Source organism: Capra hircus, chromosome 3, assembly GCF_001704415.2.
Source record: "Capra hircus breed San Clemente chromosome 3, ASM170441v1, whole genome shotgun sequence".
NCBI lineage: Eukaryota > Metazoa > Chordata > Mammalia > Artiodactyla > Bovidae > Capra > Capra hircus.
The window spans coordinates 8,597,490-8,619,305 of NC_030810.1; the positions used below are offsets into that span (position 1 = coordinate 8,597,490).

General features: G+C 42.5%; 1 protein-coding gene across 1 annotated transcript in view; it reads right to left on the bottom strand.

The window, feature by feature from the left end:
* Positions 1-21,816, bottom strand: part of CSMD2 (CUB and Sushi multiple domains 2) — a 616,901-nt gene that overhangs the window by 79,310 nt on the left and 515,775 nt on the right. The window contains exons 43-46 of the mRNA XM_018046480.1: positions 20,523-20,700; positions 19,349-19,494; positions 8,223-8,303; positions 7,607-7,720 (exon numbers count right to left, since the gene is read on the bottom strand). Coding sequence (XP_017901969.1) covers positions 7,607-7,720; positions 8,223-8,303; positions 19,349-19,494; positions 20,523-20,700 — 519 coding nt within the window. The remainder of the gene's footprint in view (positions 1-7,606; positions 7,721-8,222; positions 8,304-19,348; positions 19,495-20,522; positions 20,701-21,816) is intronic.

Consider the following 21,816-nt stretch of genomic DNA (forward strand, 5'->3'; position numbering starts at 1 on the left):
CAGACCACCTGACCTGCCTCCTGAGAAACCTATATGCAGGTCAGGAAGCAACAGTTAGAACTGGACATGGAACAACAGACTGGTTCCAAATAGGAAAAGGAGTACGTCAAGGCTGTATATTGTCACCCTGCTTATTTAACTTCTATGCAGAGAACATCATGAGAAACGCTGGGCTGGAAGAAGCACAAGCTGGAATCAAGATTGCCAGGAAAAATATCAATAACCTCAGATATGCAGATGACACCACCCTTATGGCAGAAAGGGAAGAGGAGCTAAAAAGTCTCTTGATGAAAGTTAAAGAGGAGAGTGAAACAGTTGGCTTAAAGCTCAACATTCAGAAAATGAAGATCATGGCATCTGGTCCCATCACTTCACGGGAAATAGATGGGGAAACAGTAGAAACAGTATCAGACTTTATTTTTTGGGGCTCCAAAATCACTGCAGATGGTGACTGCAGCCATGAAATGAAAAGACGTTTACTCCTTGGAAGAAAAGTTATGACCAACCTAGGTAGTATATTCAAAAGCAGAGACATTACTTTGCCGACTAAGGTCCGTCTAGTCAAGGCTATGGTTTTTCCTGTGGTCATGTATGGATGTGAGAGTTGGACTGTGAAGAAGGCTGAGCGCAGAAGAATTGGTGCTTTTGAACTCTGGTGTTGGAGAAGACTCTTGAGAGTCCCTTGGACTGCAAGGAGATCCAACCAGTCCCTTCAGAAGGAGATCAGCCCTGGGATTTCTTTGGAAGGAATGATGCTAAAGCTGAAGCTCCAGTACTTTGGCCACCTCATGCAAAGAGTTGACTCATTGGAAAAGACTCTGATGCTGGGAGGGATTGGGGCCAGGAGGAGAAGGGGACAACCGAGGATGAGATGGCTGGATGGCATCATGGACTCGATGGATGTGAGTCTGAGTGAACTCCGGGAGATGGTGATGGACAGGGAGGCCTTGCGTGTTGTGATTCATGGGGTCGCAAAGAGTCGGACATGACTGAGTGACTGAACTGAACTGAAAATGCACAGATTTTAGGCACACAATTTGCATTTAGGTAAATGTATACACCTGTGTAACCACTACCACAATCAGAATATAGATTATTCCCATTGCCCTGGAAAGTTCTCTCGAGTCCTTTTGCAAACAGTATGATCTTCCCCAATGCTCCAGGGAATCAATGGTGCTATTTCTATAAACATAGAGGAGTTTTGCTTGTACCAGAGCTTCATGCGAATAGAATCATATATGTATTGTTTTTTTGTCTGGTTCCTTTTGCTAAATGTAATTTTTGTAGGAGTCGACTGATGCTGATCTATGTATCACCTTTCCTCTGTTTTTATTGCTCTCTAGCAATCATAGGACAATTTGCTTATGGATTCTACTGAGGAACATTGGGGTTGTTTCCAGTTTTGGATTATTACAAAATTAATATAAAAGTCTTATTATGGATATGGGTTTTCATTTCTCTTCAGTAAATAACTAGGAGTAGAATTGCCCGGTGATAGGGTAGATGCGTTTATCTTCAGAAGAAACTTCTATCAGTTTTCTAAAGTGACCATAAGATTTTATATCTCAACTAGCAATATATGAAAATTCTAATTGCTCCACATTTTTTCTAACGCTTTGTATTGTTAGTCTTAAATTTAAGCTATTCTGATGGGTGCATAGTAATATTTCATTATGGTTTAATTTGCATTTTCCTTGTGATTAATGATGTTGAGCATCTTTTCATATATTTATTGGCCGTTCATTATTTTATTTTACAAAGTGTCTGTTCAAGTCTCTTGTATATATTTTCATTGGATTGTCTTATTACTCAGTTGTAAAAGTTCCTTACATAGTCTACGTTCAAGGCCTTTTAAAAAATATGCATACTCTGAATATCTTCTCTTATTCTGTAGTTTGTCTTTATTTTTCACGTTCATTCCTCTTGGCTTTTCCTTCATGTGTTTGTAATTTGCTTTATCATCTGCATATATACTTATACATCTCTCAATGAAATTAGCCTATTTGTCATTTTGAAATATCTCTATTTTTGGTAATATTTCTTGCTTGCAGTATTCTTTGAAATTTCTTTATGTTTCTTATGTTTACCATTTTTATGACATATCTTTTTCTCTTCTTTCATATTTCATATCTATCTGGTATTTAAAGCGCAACTTTTGTAGCAAATAAATAATTACTTTAAAGCCTCTAAACTTTGGCATGGTGTTTTGCAACAAAAATTCATTTATATAACTGTATTATGCAAATAATATGTTAATCGCTTATTCTTGGTCATTGACAGAGATGTTGAAGTCTACCACCGTAACTGTGAATTTGTCTCTTTCTCCCTGTAATTCCATGAATTTTTCCTTTATATATTTCAATACCATTGTTAGGTACCTAGACATTTATGACTCTTACATAGTCTTGATAAATTATGTTATCAGCATGAAATATTCCTTTATTCCCTTTGATGGCTTCTGCCTTAAATTCCATTTTGTCTAAGATTAGTTTTGCTGCACCAGATTTTAGAGGTTAGTACTTGCTATCTATTTTTAAAAAATATTTCGTTTCAGATCAGGGGTGAGTGATACTCTAGAGAGGCAAATGAAGATGTTCAATTCTAAGTTCATCGAAAGCCTATAACTAGACTTTGAAATTTTTACCAGTCCAAAAATCTCTGATCCCTAATTAGCAGTTTGATTCAATTGTATTTATCATGGTTGCCCATATATTTGCACTTAGTTTTGCAATTTCATTTTGCAATTTTTGTTAACCATGATTTTAAAAAAATTTCTCCTTTAATGTTTCCTATTGGATTAACCATAGGGCTTCCCAGGTGGCTCGGTGGTAAAGAATCTGCCTACCAATGCAGGAGCCACAGGAGTTGCAGGTTCGATACCTGGGTCAGGAAGGTTCCCTGGAGGAGGAAATGGCAGCCCACTCTGGTATTTGCCTGGGACAATCCCATGGACAGAGGAGCCTGGATGGCTGTAGCCCACAGGGTTGCAAAGAGTTGGACATGACTGAATTACTGAGATGCACGCATTGTATTAATCAAATTTTCTTTACTCTCATTATTTTTGATTATGGATTTAGAATTTATATATATTGTGGGCATACATAATTTAAGAAAACTATGTATGCATTTAAACATTGTATTTAAATGTATATATTTTTAATAATGTACATGGTTAATCAATATTTATGATTTTCCTTAGCAAGAAAGGGTCCTTAACTCATTTTTTCTTTCTTCTAAATAGGTTCTCCAGTGTAAGTTATTTGTCCAGTTGTCTTCTGAGTTTTTATTTTCTACAGTCTACATAAACATATTTACTTCTATATTTTACTGATTTCTTGTTATTGTTGTTCAGTTGCTCAGTCGTGTCTGACTCTTTGTGACCCCATGAACTGCAGCAAGCAGTCCATGCAGGAACACTGATTTCTTAGCTCACTGTTAATTTTTATATCTGAATCATTCTACCTGTATTCATTTTCTTGCTGAACACCAAAAGAAAAAAATGTATAAATTAGAATCATCAAAATTAAAAACTTCTGTGCTTCAAGAACCCCATTAAGAAAGTGAAAAAACAATCCACAAAATAGGAAATAATTCTGAAAATCACACATGTGATTAAGGACTTGTATTTAGAATATATAGATAAATCCTACCACTCAATAATTAAACAGATAGTTGCTAAATGTGGTAGAGATTTCTGGGGTTTACCAATATCACGTTTTCTTTTATTTCCTGAGCATAAAACTTCACTTTCCCTCCACGTGCCTATTTCTGGCCAATGAGATGTGAGTAGAACCACGCGTGGCACTTTGGGGCTGAGGCGGTGAAAGGCCCTTATGGGAATGTCCATTTCTGTCTTCCTTTGCTGCAGTGGAGGTTGGAAGAGCGGGCCTAGTTTTCAGACAGCAGCACAAGATTCAAGCAGCCTGGATCATGGAGTCAGCAGCTCTATAAAGCTATTGGGACCACAGAAAATTTTTTGAAGAAGATATAAACTTTTGTTGTGTTAAGCCACTGAGATGTGGGGATTGCTTGTCATTGAGTAATGCACTGAAGTGTATCCTTTAATTCTGCTTTTAGTAGGGCAGTAACTTAGTCCTTGTGTATCTGAAGATTTCATTAATTCATTCTCACTCTTGACTGGGTTTATCATTTCAGTTTACAATTGTATTTCCTGCTGCATTTTATCTTTTGGTAGGTATTATTTTTGATTCAATAGTGCTGAGTCTGATTTAGCTTTTACCCATGAAAAGATAAATATATATTTAAATATAATGCTTTCTCTTTATCCTTGATATTCTATAATTACACTGTGATGTTTTAGGCTTGAATTTCACCAAATTTTTTATGTTGCCATAGCAAGCCTTCAAGATAACAGAAAAATGTCTGATCCTTGTCAGAGGAGAGTAGGACTTCATTGGAAAGGCATTATCTGAGGCAGAAAAGAGAAGAATAAGCCGAAAGGTAAAAGAAAGTTGTACAATGAAGTGGTTATGAATGGAAAATCATCTCTGTTGAGGGAATGGAAGATAACATAGTTAAGATGGCAGTGAGACCCAGACTGGCCCATTGATTCAACTCAGTCTCTATAAAAATCTCAGTTCATTTCTTTGTAGATATTGACAAGTTGATCCTAAAATTCAGGAAATTCAGCAGACTCAGAATATCCAAAATAATCTTGAAAACGAAGAACAAAGTTGGAGAGCTCACATTTTTGGATTTCAAAACGTGTGACCAAGCTACAGGAATCAAGATGGTGTAGTTCTTGCATAATGATAGATTCAAGAGAATAAAATTGAGGATCAGGAAATAAAACTTTCAATTTACTTTTCTGTGTCCCTGGGGCTAGCATGGCATGGTGGATCAACTATACTCCAATAAAAATTGTCTTAAAACCCCAATTCATAGTCAATTGAATTTGACAGGGTGCCAAGACAATTCAATGGGGAAAGAATAATCTTTCCAGCAAGTGACGTCAGGACAATTAGATATCTATATGCAAAATCATGAAGTTGGACTCCTACCTCACACTATATATAAAAATGAACTCAAAACAGATAAAGTCCTAAATGTTAGAGCTAAAACTATAAACTCTTAGAGGAAAACATAGACGTCAATCTTGACCTTGGATTAGGCAATAGCTTCTCAGATATGATACAAAAAGGACAAGCACCAAAAGAAAAAATACATACACTGGACATCATCAAAATTAAAAACCTCTGTGCTTCTAAGAACACCACCAAGAAAGTAAAAAGACAACCCACAAAATGGGAAATGTTTTTAAAAAATCACACATCTGATAAAGGACTTGAATCTAGAATATATATAAAAACTCCTACAACTCAATAAGTAAACAGATAAAAAACAATCAAAGATGGGCAAAGGATCCGAACAGACTTTTCTCTGCGCAAATGAACAATAAGCACATGAAAAAATGCTGAACATCTTAGCCATCAGAATATACAAATCAAAACAATAATGAGATACCCACTACACTCACTAGGATGGCTGTAATTAAAAAGACAGATAACAACAGAGAGGACACGGAAAGATTGAAATTCTCATACACTGCTGGTGGGAATGGAAAATGGTTCAGCCACTGTGGAGGATACTCTGGCAGTTCCTTAGAAGCTTAAACATAGAGTTACCAGTTACCATATGACTCAGCAATTCCACTCCTAGATGCATACCTAGGAGAAATGAAAACGTAGGTTTCACACAATAACTTGTACATGAATGCTCATAGCAGCAAGTGGAAACAACTCAAATACCCATCATCAGTGAGTGTATAAACAAAATGTGGTACGTGTACAATGGAATGTGTGTGTGCTAAGTCACTTCAGTCGTGTCCGACTCTTCGCGACCCTATAGATTGTAGCCCACCAGGCTCCTCTGTCCGTGGGATTTTCCAGACGAGAATACTGCAGCGGGTTGTCATGCCCTCCTCCAGGGGATCTTCCCAACCCAAGGACTGAACCTGTGGCTCCTGCACTGCAGGCAGATTCTTTACCACTGAATCACGGAAGAAGCCCACAGTGGACTATTACTGGGCAAAAGATAGGAATGAAGTGTGGATACATGCTGCAACATGAATGAACTTTTAGAAGATTATACTACATGAAAGAAGTCAGTCACAAATGACCACACACTGTAGGAATCCATTTACACTAACCCAGAATAGGCAAATTCATAGAGATAGAAACTGGTTTGGTGATTGCCTAGATCTGAGGGGGCTGGAAAGAAATGGGAACTGACTTAACAGACTGCAAGAGTTCTTTTTGCGGGGGGTGGGGGAGGTGATTAAAATGTTCTAAAATGGATTGTGACAATGGTGGCAAAACCCTGAAGGTGCTAAAAACCATTGATGCATACACTTAAAGTGGATGAGCTGCAAGGCATACGAGTTATACCCTGACAAAGCTGTTATTACAAAAAAGAGACTACAAAGGGTCATACTTTGGGAAGCCAGCATGACACCAAGTCCCAGAGGAAAGCATGAGGCTGAGAATGGGGAGTAAAGCAGAAAGACTGGAGCCACGTAGACACAGAAACAGAGCCAGGGATGATGAGAAACTAGGGCTGGAGCTAATCAACGATGAAGACTAAAGTTCACTGTAATCGGGGGCTGGTCATTTGGTATGTGGGTGGGTCAGCTCAACCGAAATAGATCCTGAATTTCGCAGTGTATCAGCAGCCTAATTCTGGGGCTTGTGGTCCCTCTCTTCCTGGCTAACAATCCATATTACAGATTCTACCTACTCTTGTTTTCTGAGAGATGGGGGAGAAGCCGACCTGCTTCTCCATAGGCTACTAACTATCTGTTGGTGGCAACAGCACTGGAAGCAGTAGCAGAACTAGAGACTCAGTAACGGCCCACACCGAGCAGTTACTGCGTGCCAGGCATAGTTCCAAAGTGCTTTACACTGCTGACTCATGTATCCTCATAACAAGGCCATGGCGTTAGTAATATCCTTATCCTTATTTTACCAGTTAGGCCCAGGACAGTTAGGTGTCTTGCCCCAGGTCAGACGCCTCGTGAGTGGAAGGTATTGTTTTGGGGTGTTAGTTGGGGTGACTTGGTGAAGCACATCCCCCTTCAGTCAAGTCACTCCACTGGAATAAAGACGACCGTGGTCTCTTGGTTGCCTAGCTCAGCACACAGGGTTTTGGACACACCTGTACTCCAGTAAGGCAAGGCTGGTGTGTGAGCCTCGACTCCCACCAGAGGTCCCATGACCTCCTTCCATTTCCAAGGAGAGTCAGTTAGAGAAAAGGAAGGAATTTCCCTGGCAGCCCAGTGATTAAGATTCTGCGGGGTGTGGGTTCAATTCCTTGTCAGGGAACTAAGATCCCACCTACCTTCCAGCAAGGCCAAAATTTAAAAAAAAAAAAAAAAAAGCAAAAAGGACAGAAATAAACGAGGCCTCTATGGCCAATTCAAAGGCCTGGATCTAGAAGCAGAGCAGAGAACCTACCTGGAACACTCACTCACTCGTTCCAGCATTTGCCAAGTGACCTCTTACTTCACGGGCAGGGGCTGGGAATACAGAGAAAGGCAAACAGGGGCTCTGTTTGGGAGAAACTCCAAGGCACGGTTCACTGCGATTACCTTCACATATCGGGGGCGGCCCTTCAAACTGCAGGTACGTTCCAAGTTTGCAGGTCAGGATCTCATTCCCCACTAAGGTAAAGCCAGGGAGGCACCGATAGCGTACAATGTCACCTGTCAAGGAAAGATCAATATGGGGATTTCCTGGAGAAGACTGGGCAGGGCTGACTGGCACCCCTTTGTACCCATTTGAACCCACTTCCAGGCAAGATGATCAGCGGCAGGGTGTGTTCTGTTGAGTGAGCAACTAGCTCATCTCCAATCAAATGACACAGATGACCACGGCTCCCCTCTTGCAGCTCAGCCTTGCTGAGCCTAAGAATGGTCCACGTTCCAGGAACTTTTTATAGTGTCCTGTATGGACTTATTTCAAAAAACATCCTGACTTGAATCATGGAAGAAAATCTCTTTTCTAGCTCCTCTGGCTATGTATGGCTAAAAGAAAGAGTGATTGTATTTTGAGTGAACCTCAGTTGACAGACTGTCAACCCTTTTGCATTGAGTCTATTGTTTGTCTTCATGGACAGAAGAGAGAGATGAGCCCCACCGGCCAGAGCTGCCCCCCACCCCCGTCCCTCCTCCACAGCCCAGTCCTTGCTGGCGCGGGAGATGTTACCTATGTTGAATTCTTCATTCTCTGTGACAACTTCGGCATTGGGGAGGATGGTGGGAGGAGGGCATTTGGTGAGTGGATAAGCTGAAAAGACAAAGGCAGACAAGTTGATGTAAGAGCATCGCTCTTGGGACACACGGTCATTCATTAGTTCAGTGCCTCGTGTTTTCACTCCTCATCTGTCCACACAGCAGATGTTAACGAGTATCTATCTGCACACAGGAGAAAGTTAGCCGAGTACTATCTTGCTTACCTGCTGCCATCTTTTTGTTGGTTTGTTTGCTTTTGATGCAAAAACCAGGAACTAAAATATCAGTACTAATCATAAAGGAGAGAGGATATAAGAAGTTGGTGGCAGGGCCCAGTGCTGAAGGGAGGGGAGAGAAGCATTGCTGAACACCTACTCTATGTCACTATGTTGTAGATCTGTATAGTCAAAGCTGCAGTCTTTCCAGCAGTCATATACGGATGTGAGAGTTGGACCATAAAGAAGGCTGAGTGCTGAAGAATTGATGCTTTTGAATTGTGATGCTGGAGGAGACTCTTGAGAGTCCCTTGGACTGCAAGGAGATTAAACCAGTCAATCCTAAAGGAAATCAACCCTGAATATTCACTAGAAGGACTGATGCTGAAGCTCCAATACTTTGGCCACCTGATGTGAAGAGCTGACTCATTGAAAAAGACCCTGATGCTGGGAAAAACTGAGGGCAAGAGGAGAAGGGGGCGGCAGAGGATGAGATGGTTAGCTAGTGTTACCAGCTCCATGGATATGAACCTGAGCAAACTCCGGGAGATAGTGAAGGACAGGGAAGCCTGGCGTGCTGCAGTCCATGGAGTCCCAAAGAGCTGGACACGACTTAGTGACGGAACAACAACTGTATCTCAGGCACATTCGTGCTCTGCCACCTTGAATTTTCACAATAGCAGATTCCCCTGTGAGCTGTTCTCACTCTACTCATGAGGAAGCTGAGATTCAGAAAGGTTCAATTACTTCTCTAGGGTCACACAGGAAGTAAGTGGCACAGGCAGGGTTTGAACCCAGGTCTGGCTGCTCTCATATCCCATGTTCTTTCCACTAGTCACCACCTAAATGTTGTGTGTGGTCTAGGTGAGGGCCAGCACGACTGCTTATTTCCCTTTTGACCTTGGGCCAAGTGCTGTGGCTTCAGTGGATTTTCTAAGCCGACAAGCATCTCCCTCTGGGCAGAGACTGGCCTATGCATGGAGGGTATCACTGAGGCCAAGTTCAGCGTGGGCTTGTAACAAGGCTGCCTTTCATTATCTGGCACAGAGTCGAGCGCTGAGTGTGTTGGTTAGCTGCTGTTGCCACCACTATAGCTGTTATTCTCTCCGAATCACTTCAACTCCTGCTATGTTTTGAAAAATAGTACTCTCGTTTGTTTTTGAAATTTACTGCTGGCACCACTTGCGTGCTCAGTCACTCGGTTGTGTCCGACTCTTTGCGACCCCATGGACTGTCAAGCTCCTCTATCCCTGGGATTGATACTGCACCATAAACATTAAAGGCACGTTGCAAACTTTTCAACTTGAGATTGAAACCCTAGGCAGAAATACGGGCTAAATATGAAAGATACAGCCAGAAAGTGCTGGGGACAGTGCTAGGTGGCGGGGTGCCCTTCACGGTGAATATCACTCTAGGATGGCGTCACTCAGAGCCCGAGGCACCTGAAACACGAGTTCCAGATGCTCACAGGGCCTTCTGACATTCTGCCAATGCAAAAGTAAGCGGACAGTCCTTGCCTCACAGAACTTAGAGCCAGCAGAGGAAACAGTCACTAAGTTTTGGTGGTCCCAGTGCAGGGGACACGGGTTCAATTCCTGGTCTGGGAAGATTCCACATGCTTCGGAGCAACTAGGTAAGTGCAAACCAGCTAATGACTGAGGCTAAGGGCTGCATACTGACGCCTGGGTGTCCCAGAGCCCAGGGCTCTCCAACGAGACAGCCACCACAATGAGAAGCCCGCACCCCTCAACGAACAGTAGCCCCTGCTCACGGAAACTAGAGAAAGCCGGAGCACAGCAATGAAGACCCTGTGCAGCACCCACCCTGCCCAAAAGCTATAAATTTCAATCCTCGTCAACTTGACAGACAACAACCACTTCTTTTCTTTTAGTTGGCATTTGACAACTAGTTAGGCAATATTAATAGACTATTTGCATTTTTATTTTTAACTCTCTGTTCATGTCCTTTGTTTCTATTTTTCCTACAAATTTGAAAAACTCTATGTATATTCAGGTTGATCTTTGCCTATTAAGTATATTTCCCAATTTTTCATTTGCTCCTGATTTGTTTATGGCACTCTTCTGGTGTGTACAAGCATTCAATTTTTATTTAGCCAGTTCTCAGTGTTTTCCTTTGTAGAATTTTTTAAAAATTGATATCTTCCATTCTCAGCCTCATGCTTACCTTTAAAACATACCTTCTAAAACTTTCTAAGACACACTTTGCTTTCCCAGAAAAAAAAAAAAATCTTTAAAAGAAATCTCTGCCTAAGCACAGCCTGGGTATTTTATAGTTTGTGGTTACGGTTTGATAGACGATCAATTTCTCATTACATTTTAAAAATTAATTTTTTTAAATTAAAAATTTCTGCTCAATGCATAAAGCTGGTGGAATACTTAAAAACAATAAAACAATAATTCTCCAAGTCCCACTACCTGGGTATAACCATTGCTAGCATTTTAGTGTATGACTTTGGATCTTTTACAGACAACTTTCCTCTCCCCACAAACACACACTGGATCAGCCATGTTATGACTACAGACCTCGAGGGCAGGGGGACATTCAAAACTCCTCTGTTTCCTTTTGTCTGCATCCCCTTGTTCCCCTGGGGGGTGAGGCACTGACATGGATTAGTCTCCAGTACATGTTAACATGCCAATAGGTAAGCAGAGCCCTCAGCTCCAGCAGTAGACATAGTGGGTCATTCACTGCACATTGAATTCTTTCCCATTGATTCTCTTGATATATTCTTCCTTGGGCTGAATTGGCCTTACCTCTGATACTTTTTGGGGTTTCCCAGGTGGCTCAGTGGTAAAGAATCAGCCTGCCAATGCAGGAGACCCAAGAGACTTGGGTTTGATTCCTGGGTTGGGAAGACCCTGTGGAGTAGGAAGTGGCAACCCACTCCAGTATTCTTGCCTGGAAAATTCCGTGGACAGAGGAGCCTGCTGGACTACAGTCCATGGGGTCACAAGGAGCTGGACACGACTGAGCAACTGAGCATGCACACTGAAGCTTTTAAAGCCTAATTGGCTTAGAGAGAAACATAGTCCACGTGGTTCAGTTCATTTTACCTGATGACTCTGGGCTCTGCACTTGGATTTGGGGTCCAAGCCCAGCTGATATTAAAATGCCTTCCCTTGCCATTGTTCCTTGTATATATCTCTTTCTCAAGAAACTCACAAAGATGGGGTGGCTGTGATCTGTTAGGGATCCATAATCATTGCATCCTTTGGCTATACCACCATCTGAAAATGTTAGGAAAGTGTCAGCTGCTCAGTTGTGTCTGATTCTTTGCAACCCCATGAACTGTAGTCCGCCAGGCTCTTCTGTCCATGGGATTCTCCAGGCAAGAATACTGGAGTGGGTTGTCACTTCCTTCTCCAGGGGATCTTCCTGACCCAGGAATCGAAGCACAGGTCTCCTGCGTTGTAAGCAAATTCTTTAGCACCTGAGCCACCAGGCAAGCCGACCATCATCTGAGCCTTCCCCCCACCAAAAATCATATGCTTTTTTAATCCAACAATAGAAAATAAACATTTCCCTTAATCAGTGATTGTATTCCACATGAATGACTTTTAATGGCTGTATTTTCCTCTATTTGCATGTATGTATCATAATCTGTACACCCAATCTCCTATTACTTCACATTTGGATTGTTTCTAATTTACCTGTTACAAATAGCACTTCAAGGAATACCTTTATACACAAAATTTTGCACAGTTCTCAGAATTAGGATTGATGGGTCCTAGATAATTGTTAATTAGGAACCCTGGGTGTAAGTAACACAAATCAGCTCAGGGTAGAAGAAGAGATAAGAGAACCCAAGGGTGGCTTTGTACGCTGACTTCATAAAGGTAGAGGACAAGCAACTGTAGGCCCACCAGGAGTCCAGGAAACTTTCCTCTGTGTCTGTCGCAGTGGGTCTCCTTCTGTACGCAGGAGTTTTCTATTTCTCAGTCTCCATGAATGGTAGAAGACAGGCAATCCACTGCACTTGGCTTTATACCCTCCCTCTTCAGCAGACAAGCCCAGGTAGAAACAGAATCGCTCAGGTTCAATCTCGAGTTCCCGAGAGAGAGCATCTGGTTTCTCTCTGCTGGAATCAGGGCAGGTGCCCACCTTTAGTTTCAGTTCCCGTTCCTGGGGTTGGGGCTGCATGTGGAGGGGAGTCATGATGTACAAATACAGCCGACAGATGCCCGCGTGAGTGGGGAAGTTAAGGAGAGCATTATGAGCTGTGGAGATACCTGAAAATGCCTTGACTGTGGCTAATCACGTTGTGTTAATCTTTTGGAATGTATTCTCAGACTTCCCACCACTAAGTGGGCTGCTCTCAGCAACCTCCACAATAGGATTATCATTTTTAAAGGGTCATTACAGATTATTCTTTAATATGAAAGAATCCACTTTTTCTATCGAATGCTTTTGCTTTGAATTCTTTTCTTTGACTGTTATTATTGTGGTTATAAAATATATCACCACCAGCTTTGATTTTAAAGCTGTCACACTGTCTTAGTTGTACTCCTGATACGGAAAACTCTATTATAAAGTCTACTTATATTGTATTCAGCCTAATATAAGAGTCTCTGTGTTTTTAATAGGGAGTTGGGCTTTAATAAATTTTTATTTGTCATAATAATTGAACTTTTTTAAACTTGTGCTTATTCTGTGTTTTCTATAGCTTTGTTTCTACACAGCTCCCTTTGTTTTCTTCTTTTTATCTGTGAATTATGCTTTGCTTCATTTTTTTTTTCTTTTAGCAATTTGGAAGTACTGTAGTTGAGTTTTAATTTATTGATGGCTAAAATATATACTTGGAATCCTTTTTCTAATTATAAAATCAATAACTGAATAATATCTATTGATTCCTCTACCATGGAAGATGAAGACATTTACTTTTTCTTCTCCCTCTTCTAAAAATATCTGGCATTTGTTAATATGAAATGATTACTTTTAAACTTCTGGGAATTGTATTTGGATTGTTTTGAATCTATATTTTCAATTATTATTAGACCTAAATCTGTGATTAGTCAATTCATCCCATTTTGTCTTTTCTTTTATACAGTTTCTCTATAGAGTTATTTATAGTTATCTCTATATTGAGTATTTTGTTCATCCTTTGTTGGGTAGCTGCATCCTCAAGTTAACAATTCAAACTGAGACTTTGGTTGACACTCATCTTAAGCTCTTGTATATCTCATTTTAAGTTCTTGGATATCTGCAGATGACTATCTCTCGCTGCATATACAAAGCTCCCAACAATTTTTTTTTCTTGAACAACTCTAAAAATATCTCTCCTTCATTTTCTGGAATCGAAAATTTCTGGAATTTTCACGTAATCTGAGAATTGTTGATTTTGGCTTCTTGTAGTTTTCTCAGCCTGGGTTCCAGTAGCTTTCTTCTACCCTTCACCCTTATAAATTGGAAAACTTGCCAGGCTGGTTTTGATTTCTCCTGATACACAGTGAACTCTTTATCCTATATGCACATATTTTTCCTTAATCTCAGAAGAGTTTTATTTTATTATTTCTATCCCATCCATCAGGTTCTTCTCAGAAATGCTTCTTGTCAGTATGTTGGTTCTTTGGCCACTGGGTCTCTTTATTTACCATCTTCTCCTTTCTCATTTTCAAGTCCTTGTCCTTTTCTCTCTTCATATGGCGCTTTTCCGGTTTGGCCTCCACATCTCTGAACTGTTTTTCTATAGCGTCAATTCTGCTCTTTGCTGGTTCGTATGCCAGTTTAAAGTGTGCAACTTCATTTCTTTAAAACCTTTGTTTTTTATAGCTGGCTCCCCTCATAAATAAAACTTTTAATTTGTAACAATCACAAAGGTGTAGGAAAAGTTGGAATTATAGTTACAAAACTTTCTCCATGAACCAATTGAAACTTAAGTTGCCAACATGACATCCCATAACCACAGAATAGTTCAGTGGGTATTTCCTATAAATAAGCACATTCTCCCACACAATCACAATACAAGCACCAAAGGAGGAAATTAACACTGATACGTTACTGCCATCTAATCCTTACATTCCATTCAATTTCTACCACTTGTCTCAATAAAGTCCTTAATAGCTAATGCATCCAGTTCAGAAACATGCATTGCATTTCGTTGTTATGTTTCTTAGTCTCCTTTAGACCAAAGCAGTTCTAAAGTCTTGCCTTGACCTTCCTTGACTTTCACACTTTTGAAAATTATACACCAGCTAACTCCTAGTATGTAACACTGTATTACATTATCCTCAGTTTAGGCTGGTCTGATTCCTCATGATTAGATTCAGGTTGTGCATCTTTACAAGGAAGTGATGGGTTCTTTTCACTGTATCCTAACAGGTGGGTATGATTTCCCCTTCTATTAATCTCTCAGCCAGATAACTCTTACTTGGAGTCCACATTACCTAGACTATTATGCTAGAAGTAGATGCTTTCTAAAATTCGCGTCTATTTCCCAACCTGCATGTTTCTAAGGGCATTTTTCTCTGCAATTCAAATCCGATTTTGTCATTTTTGAAAATACTGTAGCATATTGTCATAAGTCTCCTTAAGGTACTTTTCTTCTTTTTGGTTCTTCTATGAATAGAAATTTATTTAGGGCTAATGTTTGCCTATAAAAGGGCAAACATTCTTTCCCCTGCTCCATTCCCAGTTTCTACTCTTTGCAAGTCTGGCTCCTTCCTTTTCTTTAGTTCTTGTCTCAAATACCACCTCTTAAGACATGTTTCCCTCAATTATTCTACATGAAGTAGATTCTCTATGCTTTTGTTTGCTATCTTATCTGTTTCTTTCATAGCATGTTTTACAAATCACAAAGATTTTGTCTAAACTTTTTTATTCCCTCTCTCCTTGGGGAAAGAAAGCTGTACGAGGAACAGACATTTCGGAGAGCAGGAAGCACGCATAGTCAACGATGATAAGAAAGAATGCTTACCCTCATCATCAACAGAAAAGTGAAATGCTATTCACCAGGCTGGCAAAAATTTAAAGTCCAGTAAAACCCAGTGTTTGCAAGAATGTAGTGCTACAGAAGCTCTATCTCCATGACAAGGAAGAGTGGGAGGTGTTAAAACTACTTTGTGAGGTGGATTTGGCCTTAGCTAGTGAAACTGAGTATGTGAATGCTTACAGCCTCTCAATCCCACACAGGCATGTACCCTAGAGAAACTCTTGTTCGTAAGAAGGAATGTGCAACAATGCTCATATTGTTTGAAATAAAATAATTTAAATGCCTATTAAGAGTAGACTAGATAAACCACTATTTTCACACAATGGGATACTAGACAGCATTGAAAAGTGAACCTAATCTAGTCACATGCATCAGCATGAATTTCTAAAGCTTAATTTTGAATGAAAAAAAGCAGGTCACAGAAGAACACTTACAGAACAATTCTACTTACATAACAGAAAAACCATGCTAAATGAAACAATATATATTTTTGGAGACAAACACCTATGGAGTAAAATCATAGTGAAAAGCAATGAAAGATCAGCAGAAAATTTAGCAAAATTCATAACCCTGATTAACTCTGGGGGGTTGGGCAGGGGGCGTATTGGAGGTGGTGCACGGGGCTTCAAGAGCACTGGTGATCTTTTTTGCAGGCTCAGCTGTGGGTGTTCATCTTATTTTTCTTCTTTAAATACACACATGTATGTTACACACTTTTTACATATTGCTAATATTCTACAAGTTTTCAAAAACCCAAGGAGTGGGTGGAAGGTGCCTTCTTGTTCACTTGATCCCTTGCAAAGAGTATTTCCCACCTGAACCTGCTGGCCTGTGTTGATCCTCTCACCCAGGCCCTTGCCTGCTCCTCTAGCCTGTGAGGCCTTGGTCTGAGCTGGCACTGAAGGGTCTCATGTCTTATCTGAGGGCATCGGGGGCACAGTGGCCAGGACACACAGAGGAGCAAGGGATGTCCTGGGCAGACTTACTCAGGAGAACTCGGGAACAAGGACAGCCCAGGGCAGTGCTGGGCCTCCTTCACCTGTGCCTGGACCAGGTGGGGATAAGAGACAGGAGCAGGGATAAGAAACCTGGCTTTAGGAGGAGGTGACTCCATACAGATCCTGTTACTCTCCAAATATAATAAGAATGATGATCATGACAATGATGATGATTAAAACTGCCACTTGTTGAGTAACTTTGCTTTTTACACAAATTTTATTTCTTAATTGAATTTTTTGAGATCATTGTAGATTCACATGCAATTGTAAGAAATAATACAAAGAGATCTCATGTGTTGTTTACCCAGTGATTCCTAATAGAAAACCTCTTGCAAAACTATGGCATAATATCACAGCTGGGGTATTGACCTTGATACCATCAAGATGCAGAACATTTCCATCACTGGAAGGGTCCCTCATGCCACTCTTTTATAGTAAAGACATCTACTTCCTTCCCATCCCTAACCCCTCCTTAGCCATGGCAATGACGAATCTGTCCTCTTTTCATATAATTTTTCAAATTTCAAAAATGTTGTCCAAAATTATATATGGTGCAAGAGTCACAGAATGATGGTGCTGCTCAGTTGCCAAGTTGAGCTGAAACCCCATGGACTGCAGCACGCCAGGCTTCTCTGTCCTTCACCATCTCCTAGAGTTTGCCCAAGTCCATGTCCATTGAATTGGTGATGCCATCCAACCATCTCATCCTTTGTCACCCTTCTCTCCTTCTGCCTTCAATTTTTCCTAGCATCAGGGTCTTTTCCAATGAGTCAACTATTCGCACCAGAGATCAAATTGCCAACAGTGAATGAAATTTAACAATACAAAGGAACAAAGTCCTATTACATGTAACCATCTCACGAGATGGTTAGATAGCATCACTGACTCAATGGACATGAATCTGTGTAAACTCCAAGAGATAATGAAGGATAGGGAAGCCTGGCATGCTACAGTCCATGGGGTCGTAGAACTGGACACATCTGAGTGACTGAACAACAATTAGTACATGTAATAACTTGGATTAATCTCCAGGATTATATTGAGTGAAGAAAAGTCTATTCCCAAACATTACACATTATTGAGTATCTTTAATACTCTCTGCCTAGAGCTAAGCATTCCCCTGCATGAGTTCATTTAACTCATTTAGGCACTGATAAGATTCCCATCTGTGGGTAATGAAGTTGAGGCTCAGAAAAGTCAAATGACAGCCTCATGGTCACGCAGCCAATATATGGCAGAGGTCTGAACCCAAGTCTATGATGCTGGAGTCCACACTCTATCAGTCTGTGGGCAAGTTCCATAGAGTCAAAATACCAGAGCCTTCAAAGCTGGGGTCCTGGGGCTTCCCTGGTGGTCTAGTGGTTGAGAATTCACCTGTCAATGCAGGGGATATGGGTTCAATCTGTGGTCTGGGAAGATCCCACATGCCGAGGAGCAATGAAGCCTGTTCATACAACTACTGAGTCAGCAATGAAGATAAGACAAAACCCAAAACCCTGGGTTCTGTTCATCGGGTGAGAGGTGTGCCCAACCAGGGGGGTGTGGGCATGAAGGCAGACTGAGAGGGCAGGGTCTCACCACCATGTCATGCTCACCCAGGCCAACACTCCTGGGAATGGTGCCTGGAGCTGCCCGTGCTCTCAACAGTGTTGTTGCAGTCTCTTTCTGCCTCAATTTCACTACCTCTCCCGAGGACTTGGGGCGGAATGCATTCAAATTTCGATAAATACACGTGTGAGGTGTTAGCACCACGTGGTCTCACCCCAACAGCCAGTGCAGAGCTGCAAGGGCTGGGTTCTCCTCCCAGTTCTAGCCGTGTGGTTCTGGGCAAGCCCTCCTGCCTTCCTTGGCCCTCATTTCCTCGTTTATAAAGTGGGGGTAATAATAGCTGCCTCACTAACTCACAGGATCCTTAGAGGTCATGAACTCCAAGCCCTTTGTTCTGCAGGTGAAGAAACTGAGCTAGGGAGAGACCTACACAGGTCAGACACTTGGTCTGAGGTGGAGCCAGGAATAAAGTCAAGCCTTCCTGATTTCCAGTTCATAGAGATGTAACGTTCTGCAAATCGTAAACATGGGGGCTTATTTCTCGGCTGGGCACAGGGCCAAGGAGAACTTCCTATAAGTTTTCCTAAGCTGTGTCCACTGTAATAAAAATGAGGCAATACCTGGGACCATAATCTTGGACTTTTACGAGAAAATAGGCTGTTGATAAGGACAGACACACCTTTCACTGTTCATGCTCCTATACTTGAATTTTCCCCAAGTTCTTTTGTGCACAGTACTTCCTGGGGGTCAACAGAGGCTCTAGATACCTTTGGAGTGAGACCATTCTCTAGAATGTGCTGAGGGATGAGGTGGGGCACAGGTAAATGGATAAAACAACCAGGGAGCTGATATGTGAAAGATGAATAAGAAGACTCACCCTGCTGCCTCTGAACTTGAACTTGGCACCAAGGATCAGCCTTGTGGGCTTCTCCACCCTACTAGTGTGGCAGTGAAGGAAAACTCACATTTATGGAGCCCTGTGCTGGGAGCTCTCACATTGCTACAGCTGAATTCTCATAACCCTGGGGGCACTGTAGGTTTTCCTGGTGGCTCAGATGGTAAAGAATCTGCCTGCAATGCAGGAGACCCAGATTCAGTCCGTGGGTTGGGAAGATTCCCTGGGAGAAGGGAATGGCTACCCACTCCAGTATTCTAGCCTGGAGAATCCCATGGACAGAGGAGCCTGGCAGGCTACAGTCTATGAAGTAGCAAAGAGTCAGACACGACTGAGCAAATAACTCTTTCTTTCTTCTGAGGATACTGAGATGGAGAAGCTATGCCACTCATCCCCAAACCCCAAACTGGCAAATGCAGGAGCCAGGAGGCAAGCCCAGCCTGGACTGAAAAGTCTGGCCCTCTTGTCCTTCCCGGACCAGGCTTTCATACTGACCAGAGAAAGCTACGGCGAAGATCCCGCCCATGGCTGACTCGTGGTGGAACTTGAGCAGGGCCTGGTTGGAGGAGCTGTGCATTGTCTTCTTGGCAAAGCTCCGGCTGAAGGCTCCAAGCTGTGGGGCTGTCTTCTGCGGCCCATCCCTGCAAGAGGAAAGAAGACCCTGCATGCCATGCGTCACCATGCCTGCCTGTTCTAGCTGGTGCATCAGTGGCCTTCAGTGAGCAAAGAGACACACCCATGTTGCCTTCCTGGGCCCAAGGATTTCTTCCCTGGAATTTCACCTAGTCCCTTCCATCTGATCTCAGCCATTGTCTGGAAACTCAGTGAGAAATCCATTCAGGGCAGTCAGGTGACAGTCACCCATCTCTGGGAATTTTGAGAACAGAATGCTACTATCTCCTACTGATTCCCAGAAACTCCAAACAAAGGAATTTTTAAAAGATATCTTTGTTTAGAGATTCAGCGGTTTGGAAAAAACTGTCGAGGAAACTGTGGTAACCGACTAGCAATTCACATCCACGTTTTAAAATTAACACAAGAAACTCTAACTGTAAAACTCAGCGCTGAGCCGTCCAACTTGGTAACCACTAGGCAACATGTGACTATTTACATTTAAATTATTTAGAATTTAATCAATTTAAAAAATCAGCTCCTCAGCCACTCTAGTCACAATCAAGTGCTCGAGGGCCACATGTAGAGAGGGGCTATCATATTGGACCACCCAGATATGGAACGTTTCCATCACTGCAGACAGTTCTGAGGTCAGCACCAGCTCAGCATGAGTTGCCAGCAGGACTTCATTAAATCCCACTGCACAGCTCTTGCCTTAGGCTGGGTAGCTTATCCGGTAAATGGAGAATTTTGGTTTGGACTCTGGAAATACTGAGAAAAGTCTACTCATTGATCCAGAGTCCCACATCCACTGGTATTTTGACTGACCCCCAGCAGAACTCCAGGTGGGGAACCTCACTGCCCTGCTAGTCCTTTCCCATCAAGGAGTCAAAAAGGCTAATGGAAGCTGAGCTCTTATGCCACTATGTTTGAGACCCAGGAGGCTGACAGCCATTTAAAACTATCCAGCCCTTGGTTTTCTGGACTAACAGATGGGTGACCCAGCTGAGAGCCCAGCTTGAGCCCCTTTCCCTGCCGACCCGGCAGCTGGCCCTACCAGACTGTGATGAAGTCTCCAGAGGGCTCTGCCTGCAGCAGGCTGAGGTTGAGGCGGATGCCGTGACCGATGGGGACGGTGATCAGCCAGATGCAGTCCTGGGAGCTGGAGTAGGGACTGGGGAAGCCCGGAGAGTACACCGTGCCATTGAAGGAGGTGATGTTCCCGCCGCAGGGGACTGCCAGGGAGAGGACACAGACACAGGAGTGCTCAGATCACCTCCCCCGTGGGAATTCAGGTGGCTTCCTGCAGCATGAATCCTCCTGCTCCAGGAGGCTGGGTGGGATGGGGAGAGGAGGCGGGGCCAAGGATGGCCGGGCCTGGCTTTTCCTGCTGTTCCCAACACGTCACATCCCGAGAGGCCCCCGATCTTCAGCACAGGTGCCTCTGTGGGCCTGTCTCAGCCCCGAACCCTCTTTTCTCTTTCTCATGAAAGAGACCTGTCCAGGTGGAAGAACACACCAGAGCTGCTGCCTCTTGTTCTGTAGGAACGCTAGAGTCAGGGCTTCACTACACTTACTGGGAAGGGGCAGAAAATTATGATGCTATCTCTTTATCTTATTATTCTGAGATTCTTGGATTGGTACTTTTGACCTCGACTTAAGAGTTGTGGATTCTTGCGACTTTCCTGGTGATCCAGTGGTTAAAAATCTGCCTTCCAATGCAAGGAACACAAGTTTGATCCCTGGCGGGGGAATTAAGATCCCACATGCCACGGGGCAGCAAGCCCGTGTGCCGTATCTACTGAAGTCTGTGGACTAGAGGCTGTGCTCCACAAGAGGAGCCACCACAGTTAGAAGTGTGAGCACCACAACTAGAGGCTCGTCCCTGCTCACCACAACTAGAGAAAGCCTGTGCACAGCAACAAAGACCCAGAACAGTCAAAATAAATAGCTATCAAAAAAGCAATTGTAGTGAGGTTAAGGTTGGATTCAAATCATGGCTCAACCATTAACTTGACTAGATAGCTTTAGATTAGTAAGGCAGTCTCTCTATCTTCACCTGAAAAATAGGACTAAGACCCCCTCTTCACAGGATAGTGGTTGACCATCAGATGAACTCATGCAGATAAGATGCTCAGCCAGTGAGGGCATGAGATGCTCACAGAGAGGGCCTCTGCTACACAGACATGTGCCTCTCCCCATCTTCTGTCTCCCCAGAGCAACACCCACTCTTAGACTCAGTCTGATCTAGGCTTTAGGCTGGGCTTCCCTGGTGTCTCAGATGGTAAAGAATCTGCCTGCAATGTGGGAGACCTGGGCTTGATCCCTGGGTTGGGAAGATCCCCTGGAGG